Source organism: Anser brachyrhynchus (genome assembly GCF_964034855.1).
Source record: "Anser brachyrhynchus genome assembly, chromosome: 4".
NCBI classification, from domain to species: domain Eukaryota; kingdom Metazoa; phylum Chordata; class Aves; order Anseriformes; family Anatidae; genus Anser; species Anser brachyrhynchus.
Genome location: NC_137698.1, coordinates 42723477 through 42740861, shown reverse-complemented (window position 1 = coordinate 42740861; position 17385 = coordinate 42723477). Strand labels below are relative to the sequence as shown.

General features: G+C 42.8%; 1 protein-coding gene across 8 annotated transcripts in view; it reads left to right on the top strand.

Moving 5' to 3' along the window:
* JADE1 (jade family PHD finger 1) overlaps positions 1–17385 on the top strand; it is a 105981-nt gene that overhangs the window by 84399 nt on the left and 4197 nt on the right. For all 8 annotated transcript variants that reach the window (XM_080589454.1, XM_080589457.1, XM_080589459.1 and 5 more), the window contains 7 exons: positions 2618–2775; positions 6360–6547; positions 8547–8758; positions 9602–9769; positions 10398–10514; positions 14298–14828; positions 17194–17311. In XM_080589454.1, the coding sequence (XP_080445580.1) occupies positions 2618–2775; positions 6360–6547; positions 8547–8758; positions 9602–9769; positions 10398–10514; positions 14298–14828; positions 17194–17311 (1492 nt within the window). The remainder of the gene's footprint in view (positions 1–2617; positions 2776–6359; positions 6548–8546; positions 8759–9601; positions 9770–10397; positions 10515–14297; positions 14829–17193; positions 17312–17385) is intronic.

The following is a 17385-nucleotide window of genomic DNA, read 5'->3' as shown; positions in this document are numbered from 1 at the left end:
ATTCTTGTTGGCAATAGGCTTACTTTCCTTAGCTATCTTTTGTACATCCCATATAAATAAACTTAGACACAGTTTTGAGAACTACTTCATGGAAGACTATCAAGAACTAATCTAACTGCACATCTTGCTGTTGTTTTTTATGTTCTTCAGTTTTCTCCTCTCCCCTTCCTTGCATTTGTTGTCAATGTCTTTCCAGTTTTGTGCTGTTCTTCTCTTGCTTTTTCAGCCTGGATGGGTTTTTGTATACTTCCTTCATATACTTTTCCATACATGTTAGCTCTGTTTCACAGGCATTTCGCCCTCTCCCTCCCTCTATTTGCACTGCCTCTGCTTGCCACAGCACACTCCTCTGACGCTAAGCTAAGCGTGCTGGCGGAAAAGTGACACTTGCTAAACTCCCTGGGTGAAATCCTGGTCTCACTGAAGTTGGTGGCAAAATTCCCATTGACTTTAGTGTGGCCAGGATTTCACCCCTTAGCTTTGAAGTGCTCTGTGCTTCTGAGAGCCAGCACTTTTGTAAGCTCTGCTTTGCTCCAGGCAGTCTCATTGCATCAGAAATTAGAGCAGAAAGAATGGTGTTATGGGGCCACTGCCCTGGGAAGGAGTTTCTTGGCTGTCAAGTACCACGTTAGCTCTCCTACGAGAGATCTTTGTGACAAGTTTATCTGAGCACCTGAGTTACTTTGCCTCTCAGATTGAGCAAGTTTTGCATCCCATTTTATATTTTTAGTAGTTTTCATTTGACGTTTGATTGCTTTAATTCAAATCACTTAGAAGTGCAGGATCCCCTGGCCAGCTGTGCTTGTTTGTTTTGTGAGACAATTTACTTTGCAGATTATTTTTCATTTCTTGATTGCAGCCTCATAGGACTTGTAATTGGTTTGTTTAAAACACTTCATTATATTTCATTACCTGCCCTCACCTCTTCCTTCATATGGTAATATTATTCTTTATTTTTTAAGGATAGCATTTTTTTGATCATGTCAAGACTAGTGCTGAGAAAAATGTCATAATTTTATCCTGGTTTATGTGACAAAACCAGAGTGGAAACAGAAACATTCTGAGACAGAAGTGGGGAATATGAGTGTTAGGAAGGAGGAGAGGTGTCAAGATACATTGTGTTGTAAGGCAAATCACACTTAAACAGTCTCAGAAGTATTATTAACCATCAGGTGTGTTGTTACCCTAAAAATCTTACATGCTCTATTGAAATTTTGGGTGTGTGAATAGCATATGACAGAAATTGCTGCCCTTGGGAGGCCTTCCTAATTAGCACACCGTGTGGCTGAGCTTCTTCCCCAGCCATACGCAGCCGTTGGCTGAACTAATGGAAAAGAGCCAATGTGGCCAGTGGCTTGGGACCGGCTAGGGCACAGGAGGTTTTGGCACTTTGCCCAGTTAGCAGCCCCGTAGAGCCTAGGAGCACTTTCCTGATAGCCTGCCTTTTCTTTCGTAAGTGCAGTAAGGGGCTGGATAGATGGCGAATTTGCTTAACCTAAACCGAGCAGTCTGCAGGGGAACTTTTCTTGCAAGTTTTGCCTACCTTCTTCTTGTGCTAGTGGTGCTCATTTTTAGTCACTTGGTTGCTTTTTAATCCCTTCCTTTGAAAGGGCATCAAGTAGTTAAAACGTGCAGAGTTGCAGAGGTAAGAAGTGCCTGGTGCAGTTGCTGCAGTTCGCAGCAGCCCTGCCTCGCAGGGAGAGCAGGGTGGGGAGAGCTGGAAGATGCGCAGACAAGTGCAGGCGTGCACTTCTGATGCCTGTGATACCACCCTTTGCTTTCTGAAGTGCTGACAGGCAGCGGCAAACCAGGCCGAAGCTGCCACAACAGTAGCACAGCATGACCACTATGAGAATGGATCCCTTTTATTTCGTTCTGTGGCTCGTGGAAGACAGCATTGCTGCTTGTCGGTGACTGCTAACCCAGAAGTTGCCAAGATCACGCTGGTTTTAGAGGTGGATGCTTTTGCAAAGGCAGAGTAAAATTAAGCTATGGTGCAGCGGTGTCGGTAGTTGATAGAATAACAAGCACATGTGCTGAACATCAAGCTGCCATCAGAATTCAAGGTTGGGGCTTATTTTATTTGTCTTCTGGGTTATTATTTTAAATACTTGCACAAAGAGTCATCTTGGTAGAATTTCCTCTTGCGTCTGGTCGTGGTGGAGTCACGCCTTGATTTCTACCACAGGGAATTTGTAGAATGCCTTTGGATTAGTCAGAGCTCCAATAATTAAAAGATGATAACGTTGGAGCAAAATTGAGTCTTCCTTATGCTGTTGTTCTAAGAAGACTCAAAGCTCCTGCAGCTTTTATTGCAGCCAAGAGGAAGGTAAAATGGGGTAGTGTCATTTAGCATCATGTCTCTGGTGTGGGGGGAGCATCAGGACTCAGAGAGGAGCTAGCTGGAAGTCATCGTATCAGCGTTTGCACCTTCCGCCACCCCTTTCTCTGCGATGAAGCTAAACTTCTGTCCTGCAGTGCGCTGGGTTAGTTCACTGTTGATACAGTGACCTTGTTATGCTCTGTGCTCCATGGTTACCCTGGAGCTGTGAATCATAGAGTGTAAATATCAAATGTCAGTGTCTCTATTTTTCTCTCTTGGTCGCTCTCTTTGCAGGTGTTCAGAACGGACCTGATCACTGCCATGAAGTTACATGACTCCTTCCAGCTGAACCCTGATGAATACTATGTGCTGGCAGACCCCTGGAGGCAGGAGTGGGAAAAGGGAGTGCAGGTGCCAGTTAGCCCAGGGACCATCCCAGAACCAGTAGCCAGGTATAGTTTGGAGGAATGTAAACAAATATACATTTATGCTAGCAGCTTTTGTCTACGTTGCCTTGGCTTCTTGAGCTTTATCCTGCAGTGTCTAGCTAGAAAGGCCTTGGTTCGCAGAGAGAGCAACATGCCTCAGCTTTTTGAATGGTCAGAGGGGTCAAGAGTCAGGCCTGTTCTGCCTGTGTGTTGACATATGAGTGAGTATCAGAGTCATTTTTGGCATTACGTTAGGATGGAGTTTAATGACAGAGCTTTAAAAATATCTTCCATTGCATTTTTAAGCCCAGACTTGACCTCACTCAGTATTGCTGGGAGAGACCTCGTCTTTGTGTTTAGTTCCAAGCCATAGGTTCTTTTCAGAGAACAATTAGACAAGCCAGATTTAAGAGCTAGAGAAAATACAGCATTTATTTTGGTTTTCTGTTTTCTGTTTTTCTTTTTGTCATTTGATTTACTAACTCAGAAAACTGTTTGTACAATGTTTTAGCTGTTTGAAGAACCATCCTGATGTGCGTATAACTGAACACAGTAATGTGAGATTTTCCAGCTGTTATCCAAGAAACCATTATTTTCCTTCCCTTGTTTGTTACACTTAGATGTTGTTTTCTGTGTCAAATTAAACAATCCAGTTGTAAGGGCAGGAGCGCACTGCAGCCCATCTATCTGTTTCATGCTTAGTTGGGATAGGAGTTGGAGAAAGTGAGAAGAAGGATGATTGCCACTTAAACATGCTAGATCTCTTTGAGTAAGTGCAGGCTGGTGCATACGGCATTACCACGTGACACACCAGTGCTGGTGGGGCCAGAACAGCCCAAGCACTGATACACAGCAAAAAAATTTGGCTTATGTGACAGTGCCTCTGTTAGCTCTGTGTCTGGCAGCTTTAATCTTGTAGGGGGACTGCAGGAGCGTTCGTTTGTGCTTCCTGCATTCTGTGCAGAAACCTGTAGACAGCTGCACAGCCCCAGCAGGTCTGTACAGCTCAGAACCGACCTGCATGGCAGGTAAACCCTTTCCTCCTTTGCCTTCGGAAGGATCAGAGCTTGCGCTTTCCTCAGGGAGGCAGCTCAGCGTTTCCCTGTCTGCTGGGCACTGCAGGGCGCAGGAGCATGCTGTTTCACCACAGAGCTTGTACCCTGCTCCATGCTGCCCTCACCCACTGCCTGTATAAATGCCCCCCTCTGTACAGGTGTGCTCACGTTGTCTCCTCCTCGGTGTGTTCTTTGAAGTCTGCAGGAGGGCCAGGAGACCTTGGGGCTTCAGTAGGGGGAGACCCTCCCAGGTATTCCCCAACCTGTATCTGCCTTAAGTCTGGGGAGGTAGCTGGATGGCTCTGTCAGCTCCATGTGCTCTTTAGGAGAGCGTCGCACTTGTGAGGGTGCTCCAAAATTAAGAAATTAAAGGGGATGGGGAAGGAGGGCACCCAAAGGTGTGGATGTCAGCACAGGAGGCACTGCTATTTTTTTTAGGCGCTGAGCTGTCTTTTGAGGTTCTTACTGGTGAGCGCCTGCTGCTCAGTGGCCTTCTGATGCCTGATTCTTAGCCTGTTTGTCTCCTCACAAGATGCCATAGTTATGCTGGAGTGCTCAAACAGTTCTGTGCTTAACTTTGGGAGGGGAGGACGAGGTTACCCTGAGTTGGATAAGCAGCAGTAGCGGCTGGTGTAGCACAAAAGGAAAACACAGCCCAGCAGGGTGGGGAAAGGAGCGAGTCCATGCGGTGCTTCAGTGTGAGCGTATCCTCAGACAGGTGATTCAGTTAGTTGAACCTCCTTTGTGGAGCATTACAGCTCTTTTTTTAAAATTATTTTTATTTACTTCTGTCTCAAAAATAATGAGACTAAGGTGTTGTTTGTAAAGCCAAACTACCTGTGCTTATTTCTTCTGTGCCACTACAGTGGTGTATAGACAGTGTGTGCAGCATGCAGCCCAGAGGTGGTAATTTCCACACAGAGAAGTACTCAGGAAAGAATTGATGGTACAGAAGATTCAGCAAGCAGTGCCCTATTTAAAATAAAATGTCCGTGAGATGTAGTAATCTGTAATATTTTAATACTGTGCAGTATGACCAGGATCAATTCAGGCAGTGCAGTTAGCCTGCCAAAATCGTTCACCTTCTCATTCTTACACAGTTCCCTTCTGCACCACAGAAGCTGAAAATTCAGCATTTGGCTCTTGTCCATCATGTCTCAGATTCAGATTTTGTCTGAAATAAGCTAGGTGAGGGGAGGATTTAGGGCTGTGCAGGAGACTGGTTTACAGAGATCTGGTTGTGCAGATGCAGTAATGACAGGTCAGGAGATCTTTCGGGGGTGGGGGGAGGGGAGCACAGCTGGGAGCAAAACAGGGCAGAGGACGTCCTCCTTGTGGAGCTTTGGCTGTTCCCGACAGAAAGCTCTGTCTGTGTGGGGTGGTGCCATGTCTGCCCGCGTGGGATTGGAGCACAAAAAAATCATCAGTGCTAGTGCTGGGACTGGCGCTGCAGGAAGGAGTCATTTGGCAGCGTGGCCCTGTTGCTCCTGGAGGTATCAGTGTTACAGCAGGAACTGGGTTGCACTCACACTGAATTTTAGCCTGTGCAGCTAACTAAGAAGAAGGTGCAGCATCCTCTGCTGAGAGACCTGCACAGCAGCTGAACCGACAGAGTTGTCTGGCTCTTTGGAGGTGAATCTTCAGCTTGCTGGGAGAATGACTGCTGTCCTTCGCCTACTGGGCATTTCTGCCCACAGTTCCTGGTGCTGCGAAGTTGCAGTATTGCAAGAATCTGACCTAGAACAGGTTATGTGCAGTAGGTAGTTCACTGTCTCCTGAATCAATACCTGTGCTTGAACAAAATCCTGGCCTGCAGCTCAGATGTGCTTTTGTGTTGTTCTGGCTGGCCGCCTGGAGCCTTCAGACCCTGAGAGGGGAGGTAGTTTCAGTGACTGCTGATTAATATTTGCGCAAAGGTTTGGTGCAGCACGGGATTAGGGATTGTGAAAGAGGAAATGCAGACCCAGGATGCCAGAGCTTGGATCTGTTTGGGTAAGTGAAGGCCAAGCAATTGCAAATTCCTGATTCTCTGTGGGAAAGGTCTTCTGAATTTCACAAAGATGGTGATGCTGTAGCAAAAAGCCCTTCCAAACATTCAAAAGCAACACACTGTAAGAAACAAAACTTTAATTCTTGAATTTTCTTGACCTTGCTATGGTAGTTAAGCAGATGGATTTAAAAAAAAGTCATAAAACAGTTTAACACCCGTGTATAGGGCAGCCATCACTACCTAAAGACAAACTGTCTAACTCTAGCTTTAAACAAGTATGAAATTCAGGTAAGAGTAGCCAGAGTTCTGTCCTCCAGTCTTTTCATTTTATTTATAATTCTGGAAATGAAATGGGTTTCTAGATAACTCCACTTAATTTCTCATAATATTGCAAATCCTGTATGAAAATGCAATGTGCTGGTTTTCGTTCCCATCTCAGTTGTGCACGATATGCTTAGAAGATTGCTTGTGACTGTTAGCCACTTAGCATGAGGCATTTTGAGTTCTCTAGAAACAAGTCTTTCAGCAGCCCAGCATACATAGTGTGCACTTGTCTGTTTTAGGATTGTGTCTGAGACAAAAGCTGTCACGTTTACGCGTCCCAGGAAGTACATTGCTTCGTCAGGCTCGGAGCCTCCAGAGCTGGGCTATGTTGACATTCGGACCTTAGCAGACAGCGTGTGTCGCTATGATCTCAATGATGTGGACGTAGCATGGTTGCAACTTGCCAACGAAGAATTCAAAGAAATGGGTGAGCAATGAGCGTTTTGTTGTCTGTTTGTATTTTTTTTTAAAGCTGACAAGCTTAAGAAGAATTTTCGCAGGGGTTCAGCAGTGGGAAGAGGTGATAGAGATCTGAAGAGACTAATCACCTTGGGGTTTCTGTGGGAGGCCAGATCTGATGGAATTAAACCCTAATGTGTATGCTCTCGTAACTGTTGAGCTGTGTTTGCTTAGACCAGGTCAGAATCTGGCAACGTGGTCATGTTCTCTGCTACTTTATGCTTTATAAGGGAGTTCTCACAAAGTTCGTATTTTGCTATCAAGGCCCTTGAAGAGCTCATCAGACTGACTATTTGTGTAGTTTTTTCCATTAAAAAGTGAAATGCTTCCTGATCTGCAGTTGGAGGGCTTGCCTTATGGTGTCCCTGCAACTATGAATTCCCAATGTTTTCTTTGATACCTGCTGCAGTGCTTAAGGTGTTGAAAATGTATAGTCTTTCTTTAAAAGGCAGAATGCAACATTTGAAATGAAGCCACAGCCCCTTCACTCCCATTTTTAAAATCCTTATCAACAAACAGTGGGTGACATCCCTCTAAAGGATTTTTATAGTGATAGCAATCATGAGATTAGAATTTACTTGCAAACTGGTCTAACTCATGCCATAGTGTGCTTTGCCAGTATAGTGTTTCGGGACTGCAGGGCAACATTTGCTCTGTTCATCAGCAGGGTTTTGGGTATTCCCTCCTGCTACCTCTCAGCTGCTTTGTATGGGTAGTAAGGAACGCATCGATCTCTGCGGCAAGGTCCTGTTCCCTGAAGGTGGAAACACTTTTGTAGAGTGTTTCTCCTCTGATCTGGAATCTAGGGAGGCTTTTTCTTCAGCATTTTGTGGAATTTGTGGCTCAGTTACTCACAGAGAGAGCCGAGGGGAGGATTTTCTTGTTCAAACGCACATCACGAGGTTGCCGTCTTCTGTATGTCACAGTGAACGGTAGATATTAGGAGTTAGGCAAAAGCAGGGTGTCATCCTAAGCCTATGCTTCACTGTAGTAATCTAAGAATATGGAAATTCTTGTGTTAAACTGACTTTGCAAGGGGAAAATGACTGGGTTTAGTAGCATGGCTTTCTTGGTTTCACAAGGGTTTGTGTGTCATAATTTTGTGGTAATGGTCGGTGTAGTACCAACGTGGAAGCATTGCATCCAGCTCATCCTCGTGGCAAGTGAGAGATGGAAGATGGGGGAAGCACTGTGCACTTTGTTATTTTTCCTTCTGCTTCTCTGGCAGATACTTTCTCAGGATTATAATTATCACTTCATAATTCAGATTTGTTAATTATATTGCATAAAATAATGGAGCTGTAGTCACTAATAATTTTCTGATGGACACTGTTTGCAGAGACCAGTTCCCCAATTTGATGCTGCATTTATTACACCTCTGTTTTTCACTTTTTCAGACAAAACTATTGGTGTAGCAAGATCTGATGGGGACCTCATTTGGGGTTGCACCCTACTGGGATGGAACTTAAGAAAAAATAGGAAAAAAAAAAGAAAAACTGTTGTTAGAAACTGTTAATTTGGTACAAATATCATACCAGATTTTGTCATCGATTTTGTTTTTCCATCACTTTCTGTTTGAAACTCTGTCAAGTCTTTTACTAGAGATTGAATATCTGGGTTGCAAAATGGCAGCAAAAGCAAAAGCCATAGATGTTGTCGTCCAAGAAGGAAAAATGAGAACAAGACCAGGAAGCCAAAATCAGTCTATGAGTTTCTTTGAGGACTTTGAAAGATGGGTTAGAATACTGTGCTTCTATTAATTTAATACAGTTATACAACTTCATGTCATTTTTTGCAGGTTCCCTAGTTTGTGCTGGAACAGGCATGATTGTCTAGGGGTGAAATATGTGTGTTTGTGGTGGGGGCGGGTGGGCTGTATCTGCTCTGGTGTTGTTAAAAAAAAAAACCTGGAGTTGTGTGTAGTGGTGGTGGTTATTCCCTTTCAATAAATAAATCCTGTTTCCCAGGGATGCCTGAGCTGGACGAGTACACAATGGAAAGGGTCATAGAGGAGTTCGAACAACGGTGCTATGACAACATGAACCATGCTATCGAGACAGAAGAAGGACTTGGAATTGAATATGATGAAGATGTTGTCTGTGACGTCTGTCAGTCTCCAGATGGAGAAGATGGCAACGAAATGGTGTTTTGTGACAAATGCAATATTTGTGTGCATCAGGTATGGCGGCCAGGGGAGTGTAGGGTTAGCAACAGAAACTTTTCTAAACTGTTGAAGATGATAGGTTGGATTTTTCCATTGACAGACACTGATCTATTAAGTTGGTGCAAAGTTCTCTATTGAGCAGTGGGATGAATTCAGAAATGATAAGATTGGGAAAGACAGTTATTACATGTGACTGTAGAAATGTCATACTAAGAGGATTAAGAAATGGTATTGTTACAATACACACAAACAACAAGGAAGTTAGAAGGTAAGGAGTAGCCTCCCCAAAACGTGTGCCTTGTTGTACATTCTCACCTGGTCACTTCTCTTGCTTTCTTCTTGCTCTTCTCTTTCTATGCACCTACTGACCTGAGTTGAGCTAATGAAGCGCTATTGTGTGCCAGTTTTTTTTGTGGCAATTAAAAAGCCTTTTTAGCATGGAATTACAGATCCAGTTTTGGTGTATCTGTTTTCTTGTGTGCTTCCTACTATGGAAGATGCCTTCCTGTGAGCTTGTTGTTCCTTCCCAACTTAAGTTTGCTTTGTCATTCAGTGTTCAGAAAGCTGTGTTGTCTGATAAGCAAGAGCAGCATTGTCTTGCACACGTTACTTAAATGTATTTGTACAAGTGAAATAACATCTATGAAAGCTGTAAGGTACAAAACTTACCTACAAGCTGTAAGGTAATTTACCTTACAATTTAGCTTGCTCCGCGAGCTAATGTTTCTATAGTGTTATAAATTCCATTAACAATGTTTTGAGAGTTTTGAAAGGCTATGTGTGATCACAGCTAAGAAGTAACAGAAATGCATGTCATCTCCTCTGTCCGCTTTCTCTTTTCTGTGAACGGGAGTACAGGCATGTTACGGGATCCTGAAGGTGCCGGAGGGCAGCTGGCTCTGCAGGACCTGCGCGCTTGGTGTTCAGCCCAAGTGCTTGCTGTGTCCCAAGAAGGGTGGCGCCATGAAGCCGACCCGGAGCGGCACCAAGTGGGTTCACGTCAGCTGTGCTCTGTGGATTCCAGAGGTAGGCACCGATCCACCGGGAGTGCCCCTCTGTTGAGTGCTGCTGTGGTTCTGGGAGAGAGGGAATCTGATAAGAACACTGCTCAGCCCAGCGTGTGTTGCCACAGCGACTTGCATGTGTATATGTGGTGCTTCTTAGGAAGTCAGTATAAAAGACGTTCAGTGTAAAGTCTGGCAGGATAATGCATCATCTGTAAAGAAAGTAATTACATTAATTACATTAAGCTTTGTCAATCAAAATTAGGCCTTGGAAGGGATGACTGATGGCAAAGCTCATTTAATGAGCACACAAAGTACTGTTTCATTTTGTACGCCGAACATTAAAGTTGAAGAAGGGGGAAGTTTGGATGTGACAATGAGAATTCCTATGGGCTCTTATAATCAAAACGCTTATCCTCTGCAATAACTTTAAATTGATGGGGGGTCACCTAGAAACAAGTTTGATCATTCAGTGAGGAACTAATTTTTAAAAACGAATTGTAGTTCTTTTAGTTCCTTACAAACTGAGGAACTTGGAATATGCAAATTTTGCATATGCATGCAGGGAATTGGATTTCTTTGATAAGATTATTTCCCTTTTCAGTTAAAGGTGTAATAATTGCTCCGTTTTTTAATATTTTTTCTCTTAGGTGAGCATTGGAAGTCCAGAGAAAATGGAGCCCATTACAAAAGTGTCTCACATTCCCAGCAGTAGATGGGCATTGGTGTGCAGCCTTTGTAATGAAAAAGTTGGGGCTTCTATACAGGTAAGTTAATAGTATGAGCATCTCTCTGTTTTGTTTTGTTGGGATATAGTAGATAGGCATGTGTATTCTCAGTAAAGTTTCTTGGATTTAATGTTTGCTACTATGGACTTAATTGCACACAAAGTGCTTTTGAAAGTTAGTGTGCTCTTTCCTTCTGGTCATCCCATAAGATGTTATAATCTGTAGATACATAGATATGTTTATTGGTACACTTGAAATAAAACTTAAATGTTGTTGAGCAGAGGGAGAAAATCTACTTCTGTGATGTATGTACCACATGCACAATTGAAACTTGGATGCTGAAAGCTTCTGTGCTGAAACCTATGTTAGCCCCTGTTCAGTGACTTCTAAGATGAGGTGGATACTTCAGTAGGAGTTGTATAATTGCTTGTAACAACTGAAATTTTAAAGGTGCTGAGCATGCCCAGATTTTACTAAAGTCAATGGAAGCAAAAGCCTTCACTTTGATGATGAAGCTAGTTGGCTTTGAATTTCTAATTTTAGGTACTAAACATTGGACTGTTTTGGCTGTCAGTATAGTTGGGATTAGAGTGATTTCAAGCTCTGTTTTTATTATAAAGAAGGCAGTGAAACTGCCTTCTACAGGTCTTTGCTTTTTTTCTGGATCTATTTTATTTATCTTAATGTTGCTCCAGCTTTTTTAATTTACTGAGGAGAATATCTGATTAGTTAATAACAGGCTTTTTTGAGCAGTAAGAAAGAACCATTGCTGGACTGGTCTGCCCCCAAGACTCAAGCAAGCCACAAGTTGAGGGAACAAGTTGAGGGATTAAGCCCCATTTCCTCCATTGGTTGTGGGTAGATCTGGAGCTCTTGTTGTTTCTAGGGAAAAACAAACCATCCTCCTGGGTGTCAGTTTCCCAGCTCACATTGCCACAGAAGCAGAGCCACATTATCCTTCTGACTTCTGATACTCACTTGAGTTCAGTGGTGATGATTGCCTGAAACAGTGAGATGGGGCAGAATCAAAGAAAAATGGAAGTGTAGTCTTTGTATTTCCAAAAAGAATGATGTCCATGGGCAATATATAAGCTATAAAGCCAATGCTATAAAGGCACTTGTTTTGTACCAACAACTCACATTCTTGGGCCAGTGCCAGTTTGTCTCATTGCATAGTTCTGAAATTCTCTCTGCAGTTTCGATTGGACATGGCCACAGCCTGTCTCACTGTAGCCTGTGAATTGTTGTCACTGTTAAGTACACTGAATTGATCTGTACTAGAGCATTTCAGACTGGGCAGTGTGGTTCCATGTACATAATTACATTGGCTTATTAACTGTAAAGCAGTTGCAGATCCTTTACAGTAAAAAAAAAAAAAAAAAGCTATGAAATGTGAAGTGATAATTTTGAAAACTATTGTGGAATCTAGAGATTGAGAAAACATGTTATTAAACCCTACACTTTTTGAAGAGGATCTATCTGATTTCCTTTCCTGAGAGATCAGGCAAGTTTAACTTACTCGGGAAGAAGTGGATGAGAGAAAGGGAGAGGTGAGCCACTGAGGGCAAAGTGTTATGACCATGTAGAAAAATGTAATAAAATGTAGGTTAGTATTTGCAATAATGCTTGCTCACCTTCAAAATGTTTCAAATACTTAAGGAAATGATCATCATAAAGTTCCCTGAGCCGGATAGGATGGTACTGCTGCCTATTTAACAAGTAAGCAGCCTTAAGTAGAACTCTTACTATTTTGTGGTAAGCCTAATGTTATAGGAATTGTGATGGTAAGGCACAAAGATGGCTAAAATCCTATTCCTCTTAGAGATCAAATTTTATTCATTTCCCTTTTTCCTCTATTTTGAGCTATTTGATGAAGTTGCCAGAAAAAGTTGTAAAACAGCAATGCAGCAGTAGTTAACAGTGAAATCAGTCTGTTTCTGTTCAAGGAATGTATTAAAAAAGTACATTTTAAAGTGGAGAAGGTAAATCTGTCCACAGTATATAAATTTGTAAATGTAGTACCTCCTTGCAGAGCTGTCCCCTTTCTCTCGGCAGCTTTTATGTAGCTGCGAGAAACTGTTTTTCCTGTTCTCCTGACCTGTTCTGAGGGGCAACGGTAGTGGCTGTAAGCTGCACACCGAGTATTTATGTGTGCAGGGGAGAGGGGTGTCCTCCCCTCGTGCTTCTGGTAACGCCTCTCTTGTCTACGGACAACATGGGATGACGTGCATAACGGCTGTCCCTTCAGACAGTTCGACACTGGAAATTATGGGGGAGAAAAGAATTACAGTTTTGCCAGACAACTTGCAAGAATTGTGTAAATCTTAGTATCATTAAAGCTAGCAATGAGGAATATTTAGGTTTGTATTGTGAAATCTTATACGGCAGAGAACACCATTTTACAAAGTCACTGCGCTGTGAAGGAATAGCATTAACAGGATGAACTAAGAGAGAGCAATCCTTGATCCTCCAGAGATGTTATGAAATGTTCACAGTAATTAGAAAAGCCAGCAGCTGGAAGTATATATCAGGCTGGGCAGAGACCAGCTGGAATACACTGGGAAAAACGAGACTGCAGAGTCTCCCAAGTTCAGCAGCTTTCATTCTGATGATGCACGCTTGCCCCCCTCCTCCCAATAAAACATGAGCCACACTGAGAGCTAATTACTCTAAATGATGGCAGCTTGGAAACCATAGCTGAAGTATTCTTCTGTATGGTTTGGTACAGCTTTTGCCCTGTTGGTTAGAGAGGGGAAAGGACAAAAGATGCTTTTTCTTAATTTTTTTAAAAAATTCCTTTTATATGTTGATTTTTAATTAAAGAATATTCATTTGAAACTTCTGCAGTTTAGTGTACCTTTCATATGCCTGCTGGCTGCTGAGTCAACCTGAGCAGGAAAATCCAGGGAAAGATACTTGGCTTCTTCACAAAGTACTGTATAAACATCTTAGTGCGGTGCATTTCTCTTTAAGGTTAGATGAGTTGTGGTAAGCATAGTTTCGTTTCCTCCTAGTTAATATCAGTAACATTCATTTAAACTTCAGAATCTTTTCACTGGAGGCAGACAGAGGTGTGAGTTAAATGCATGTATGTGTGTATCTAAACCTTTCAGTTTACAGCTGGCAATAGCTACGGCAGCATTTTGCAAGAGAAAGTTAAGTATAACTGAAATGTATTGCTAGGTCATCTGACCTGGTGCCCATCACTCCAGTGAACAGCTGGTTGACTGGGAAGGAACAAAAGTGGGGAAAAAAAAAATTGAATTTCCCATTCTCCTCATCCCCCAGGTGAAGTGAAGGCTGTGGTCAAGCAAAGTAGTGATTGACAGTGATTTAATATTTGACATCATAAACTTTCCGTAACAGGAAAAAAATATCTAGTCAGTTGAGGCCTTTTGGGTAGCATGCATGCGTCCAGGTGCTGGGAAACACTTTCAATTAAAGTATCAGACTGGCCTGCATCCACTGAGGTGTTTTTTTCCCCTCTCTCATGCTGGCACAGTCAAAGGGGGGAACGCTTTGCTTTGTGTAACGCTGCTTTAAGTGAGTGGCTCTGCTTGCGGGTTTGCTGGTTATTGAATAGTGTGGTTGGGCTAGGGAGGGGCTAACCCCTCCTGTCCCACCGGGCCACTTGGTTGTTGCCTGGCCTGAAAGCACTAAATCGTAAACCTAATTAAAAGAGAGCAAGAAAGTACATGCAGCTTAGAAGCAGAGCCTGGTAACGGGGTTGCTCTTCCAAAGCAGTCCTGGCTGCTTAAATAGTTTTAGGCACTGTGGCTTCTTAGTACTTGTATTTGATGAATTTTCCTCTAATTTGTGCAGTGTTCAGTGAAGAACTGCAGAACAGCCTTTCACGTCACCTGTGCGTTTGACCGTGGCTTGGAGATGAAGACGATACTGGCAGAGAACGATGAGGTGAAATTCAAGTCGTACTGTCCCAAGCACAGCTCCACCAAGAAAGCAGATGACGAGACCTTCAGCGAGAGCCCGGGCCAAGAGAATGGGAATGGGATTCAGGACAGCTCTCTTCCTGCTCACATCGACCCTTTCCACAGCATCGATCAAAACCAGGAGGAGGCCCACAGAGTCAGCCTCCGCAAGCAAAAGCTCCAGCAGCTGGAGGACGAATTCTATACTTTTGTTGAGTCTTTGGAAGTGGCTAAAGTGCTGCGGCTGCCTGAGGAGCCAGTGGGATTCCTTTATGAGTACTGGAAGCTGAAAAGAAAAGCCAACTTCAATAAGCCTTTGATTACCCCAAAGAAGGATGAAGAAGACAATCTGGCCAAACGAGAGCAGGATGTTCTGTTCAGAAGGCTGCAGCTCTTCACACACCTCCGGCAGGATCTGGAGCGGGTAAGCCACTGCACTGCCTGTGCTTGTGCAAGGTGTGCTGGACTTCGTTAGCTGTTTACAAACGACACGCTCGGTTATTGCCACTGCATGCAGGCACCCCATGCAACTTGGGGTGGTATTGTCAGCTTGGTGCAAGATGGTTAATGCTATTTCTGTTTAAATTTCAGAGCCAATACTTGGTTATGTCAGTTTCCTTTTTCAGCCAGAGGGTTAGGTCACAGGGCCCTTGGCTCATGGTTTGCAGTATCCTGTCTTCTTATAACTGGATTGTGCACTGAGGCTTTTTTACTAAGTAACACCGATGGCTGTGGAATGTACTGCAACCCCCAGATGCCCTTAGGGCTTTCCCTGCTCCTTTTGCCTAGTGCACAAGAAGGGAAGGGTCTGAAACTTACCTTGATTTGGAGCAAGTGTGTTTCCTGTTGGCACAGCATGGTAGGACGGTATTTCACTGGACTATCTATGTGTAGTAGGTTTGGTAGGCTGTTCCAGTTAATTAGGTTCAGATTTCTTTGATTTTGGTTGATAAACTAAAAAAACAGTTGAATAGGATCAGTAGGGTGTTCTAACTACATCTGATCCTGAAATCATCTGAATTCCTTCTTTTAAAAAACAAAACAAAACAAACAAACTACTAGAGACGCTAAGGAATGTAAGAGCCAGAAAGTGTACTTAGTTCTTCATGTATATCCAGTGCCCAGCTCATGCAGGCCACCTCTGGAACCTGACTCACAAAGTCCTGCCTTAGGCTCAATAACAGGGTTGGTGGTGAACGAGAACCTCTCTTCTAGAATAGTATATAGTCTTTCCGTCTGGGCAGCAGGTGCTAATAGATCTATCTACTGCATCCTTTGTAAAGGATCACGATCCAAGTGGCTAATTATTCTTCTAATGAGTTGCTGTTGTAGGTTTTAAAATATTTTTTTCCTCTGGTTTCAACTTCCGGCCTGTGACCCTTCTCTTCCTGTGTTAGATTGCTGTTACCTTGTGTATTTTGTTTTCTGTTCAGCGTGTTCAAGATCTCTTTTATTCTTCCCTTTGATCAGTTAAACAAGTGGAGTTTATCACGATGTTCTCTGGGTCTTAAACGATTCTGTATGTATCCTTCCTGTTTTTAAAGTATGGTGTCAAAACAGGATACATCGTTCTAGCACCGTTTTTAATATTTTACTACTCTATTGTTCTCACTGATACGTACATCAAAGAGAACTTGGATGCTAAAAAAAAAAAGGGCCTATTTTTTTGTTCTTCTTCAGGTTGTCTGTTAGACTTCATTATGAATTACATTAGTGACAGTGTCATCCATCTAGAAACATTTCTAAATGGTGTCATCCAGTTCACCTAATAAAACAGGTAATTTTGTGGACAAGATGTGTCTTTGTTCTGCGGCTCGGATCAGACAAGGAAGAGAACAAAAGGCCGTGGACTGTACCAGGAAGGGTAACAGGCTAGACGAATGCCTTCCAATTCAAATCCACGAAGTAATGACAGCTACTGAATACCTGAAGTGCTGTCTGGGCCAGGACTGGGAGCCTAATACAGGAGACCCTCAACATGCATTAAAGTGCGTCTCCTCCTTAGCGGATTTGAGATCAGCCCATAAGGCTCTGATCAACAGTGCTCCTTTTACCCTGTGTGGCTACACTGAGTTGAGAGAGGAGCCTTGAAAACAATCCCATAAACTCCTCAGTGATCCCCATCACTACTGTTAAGCTCTGAGAGTGATGGCTGTGAAAGTAAGTTCATACGCTGCTGCTAGATTAGAAAGTCACATTTTAAGACCAGAGATGTAGTTTTCTTCTGAAAAACTAGCCACTGTCAAAATAAACATTTTGCTGTTTTCAGTCCCTGCCACCTCCCCTGTGCTATGGCATTGATGGACTGGCTTGCCTTCATTTTTAACAACTACCATACAACGGCAGGGTCAATAAAAAGAATGGTACCAGTGAATAGGCCTCCACATTTTCATACTATTAAGTATTTCTTGTTGGGTCTCAAACAATAGGGAACAAGTGGTGCTGGGCTATATAGTACTGAGCATATTTAAGCATTTCCAGCATTTCTCTAGATTTGTATGTGTGTGTATATATATATACACACATACATATACACATATGATACAAGTGTTCATAGAATTTACTTCTGCACTGTGAGACTCCAAAATCTGATAGACTAAGCTGTCAATTAAATGGTATTTAAGATAGTCTTGTAAGAGATATGTTGAAGAAGGTTAAATTTAAATATATGTATATATGTATCTTGTTAAAATGGTGTATGGTACTTAAGCTGAATTAATTTGAACCACAGAGTTACAGCATTATAGAAACACGATTCCTTTAAAACTCACCAACTTGATGCCTTCTAGGTGCGTAATCTCACTTACATGGTGACCCGAAGGGAGAAAATCAAGAGATCTGTTTGCAAAGTTCAAGAACAGATATTTAACATCTACGCAAAGCAGTTGGAACAAGAAAGAGTTTCAGGTATGCTTCAGCGTTTATCTTTTTCACACACCACCAGAGGCACAAGCATTGAAAGGTTTGGCTAGAGACTAATG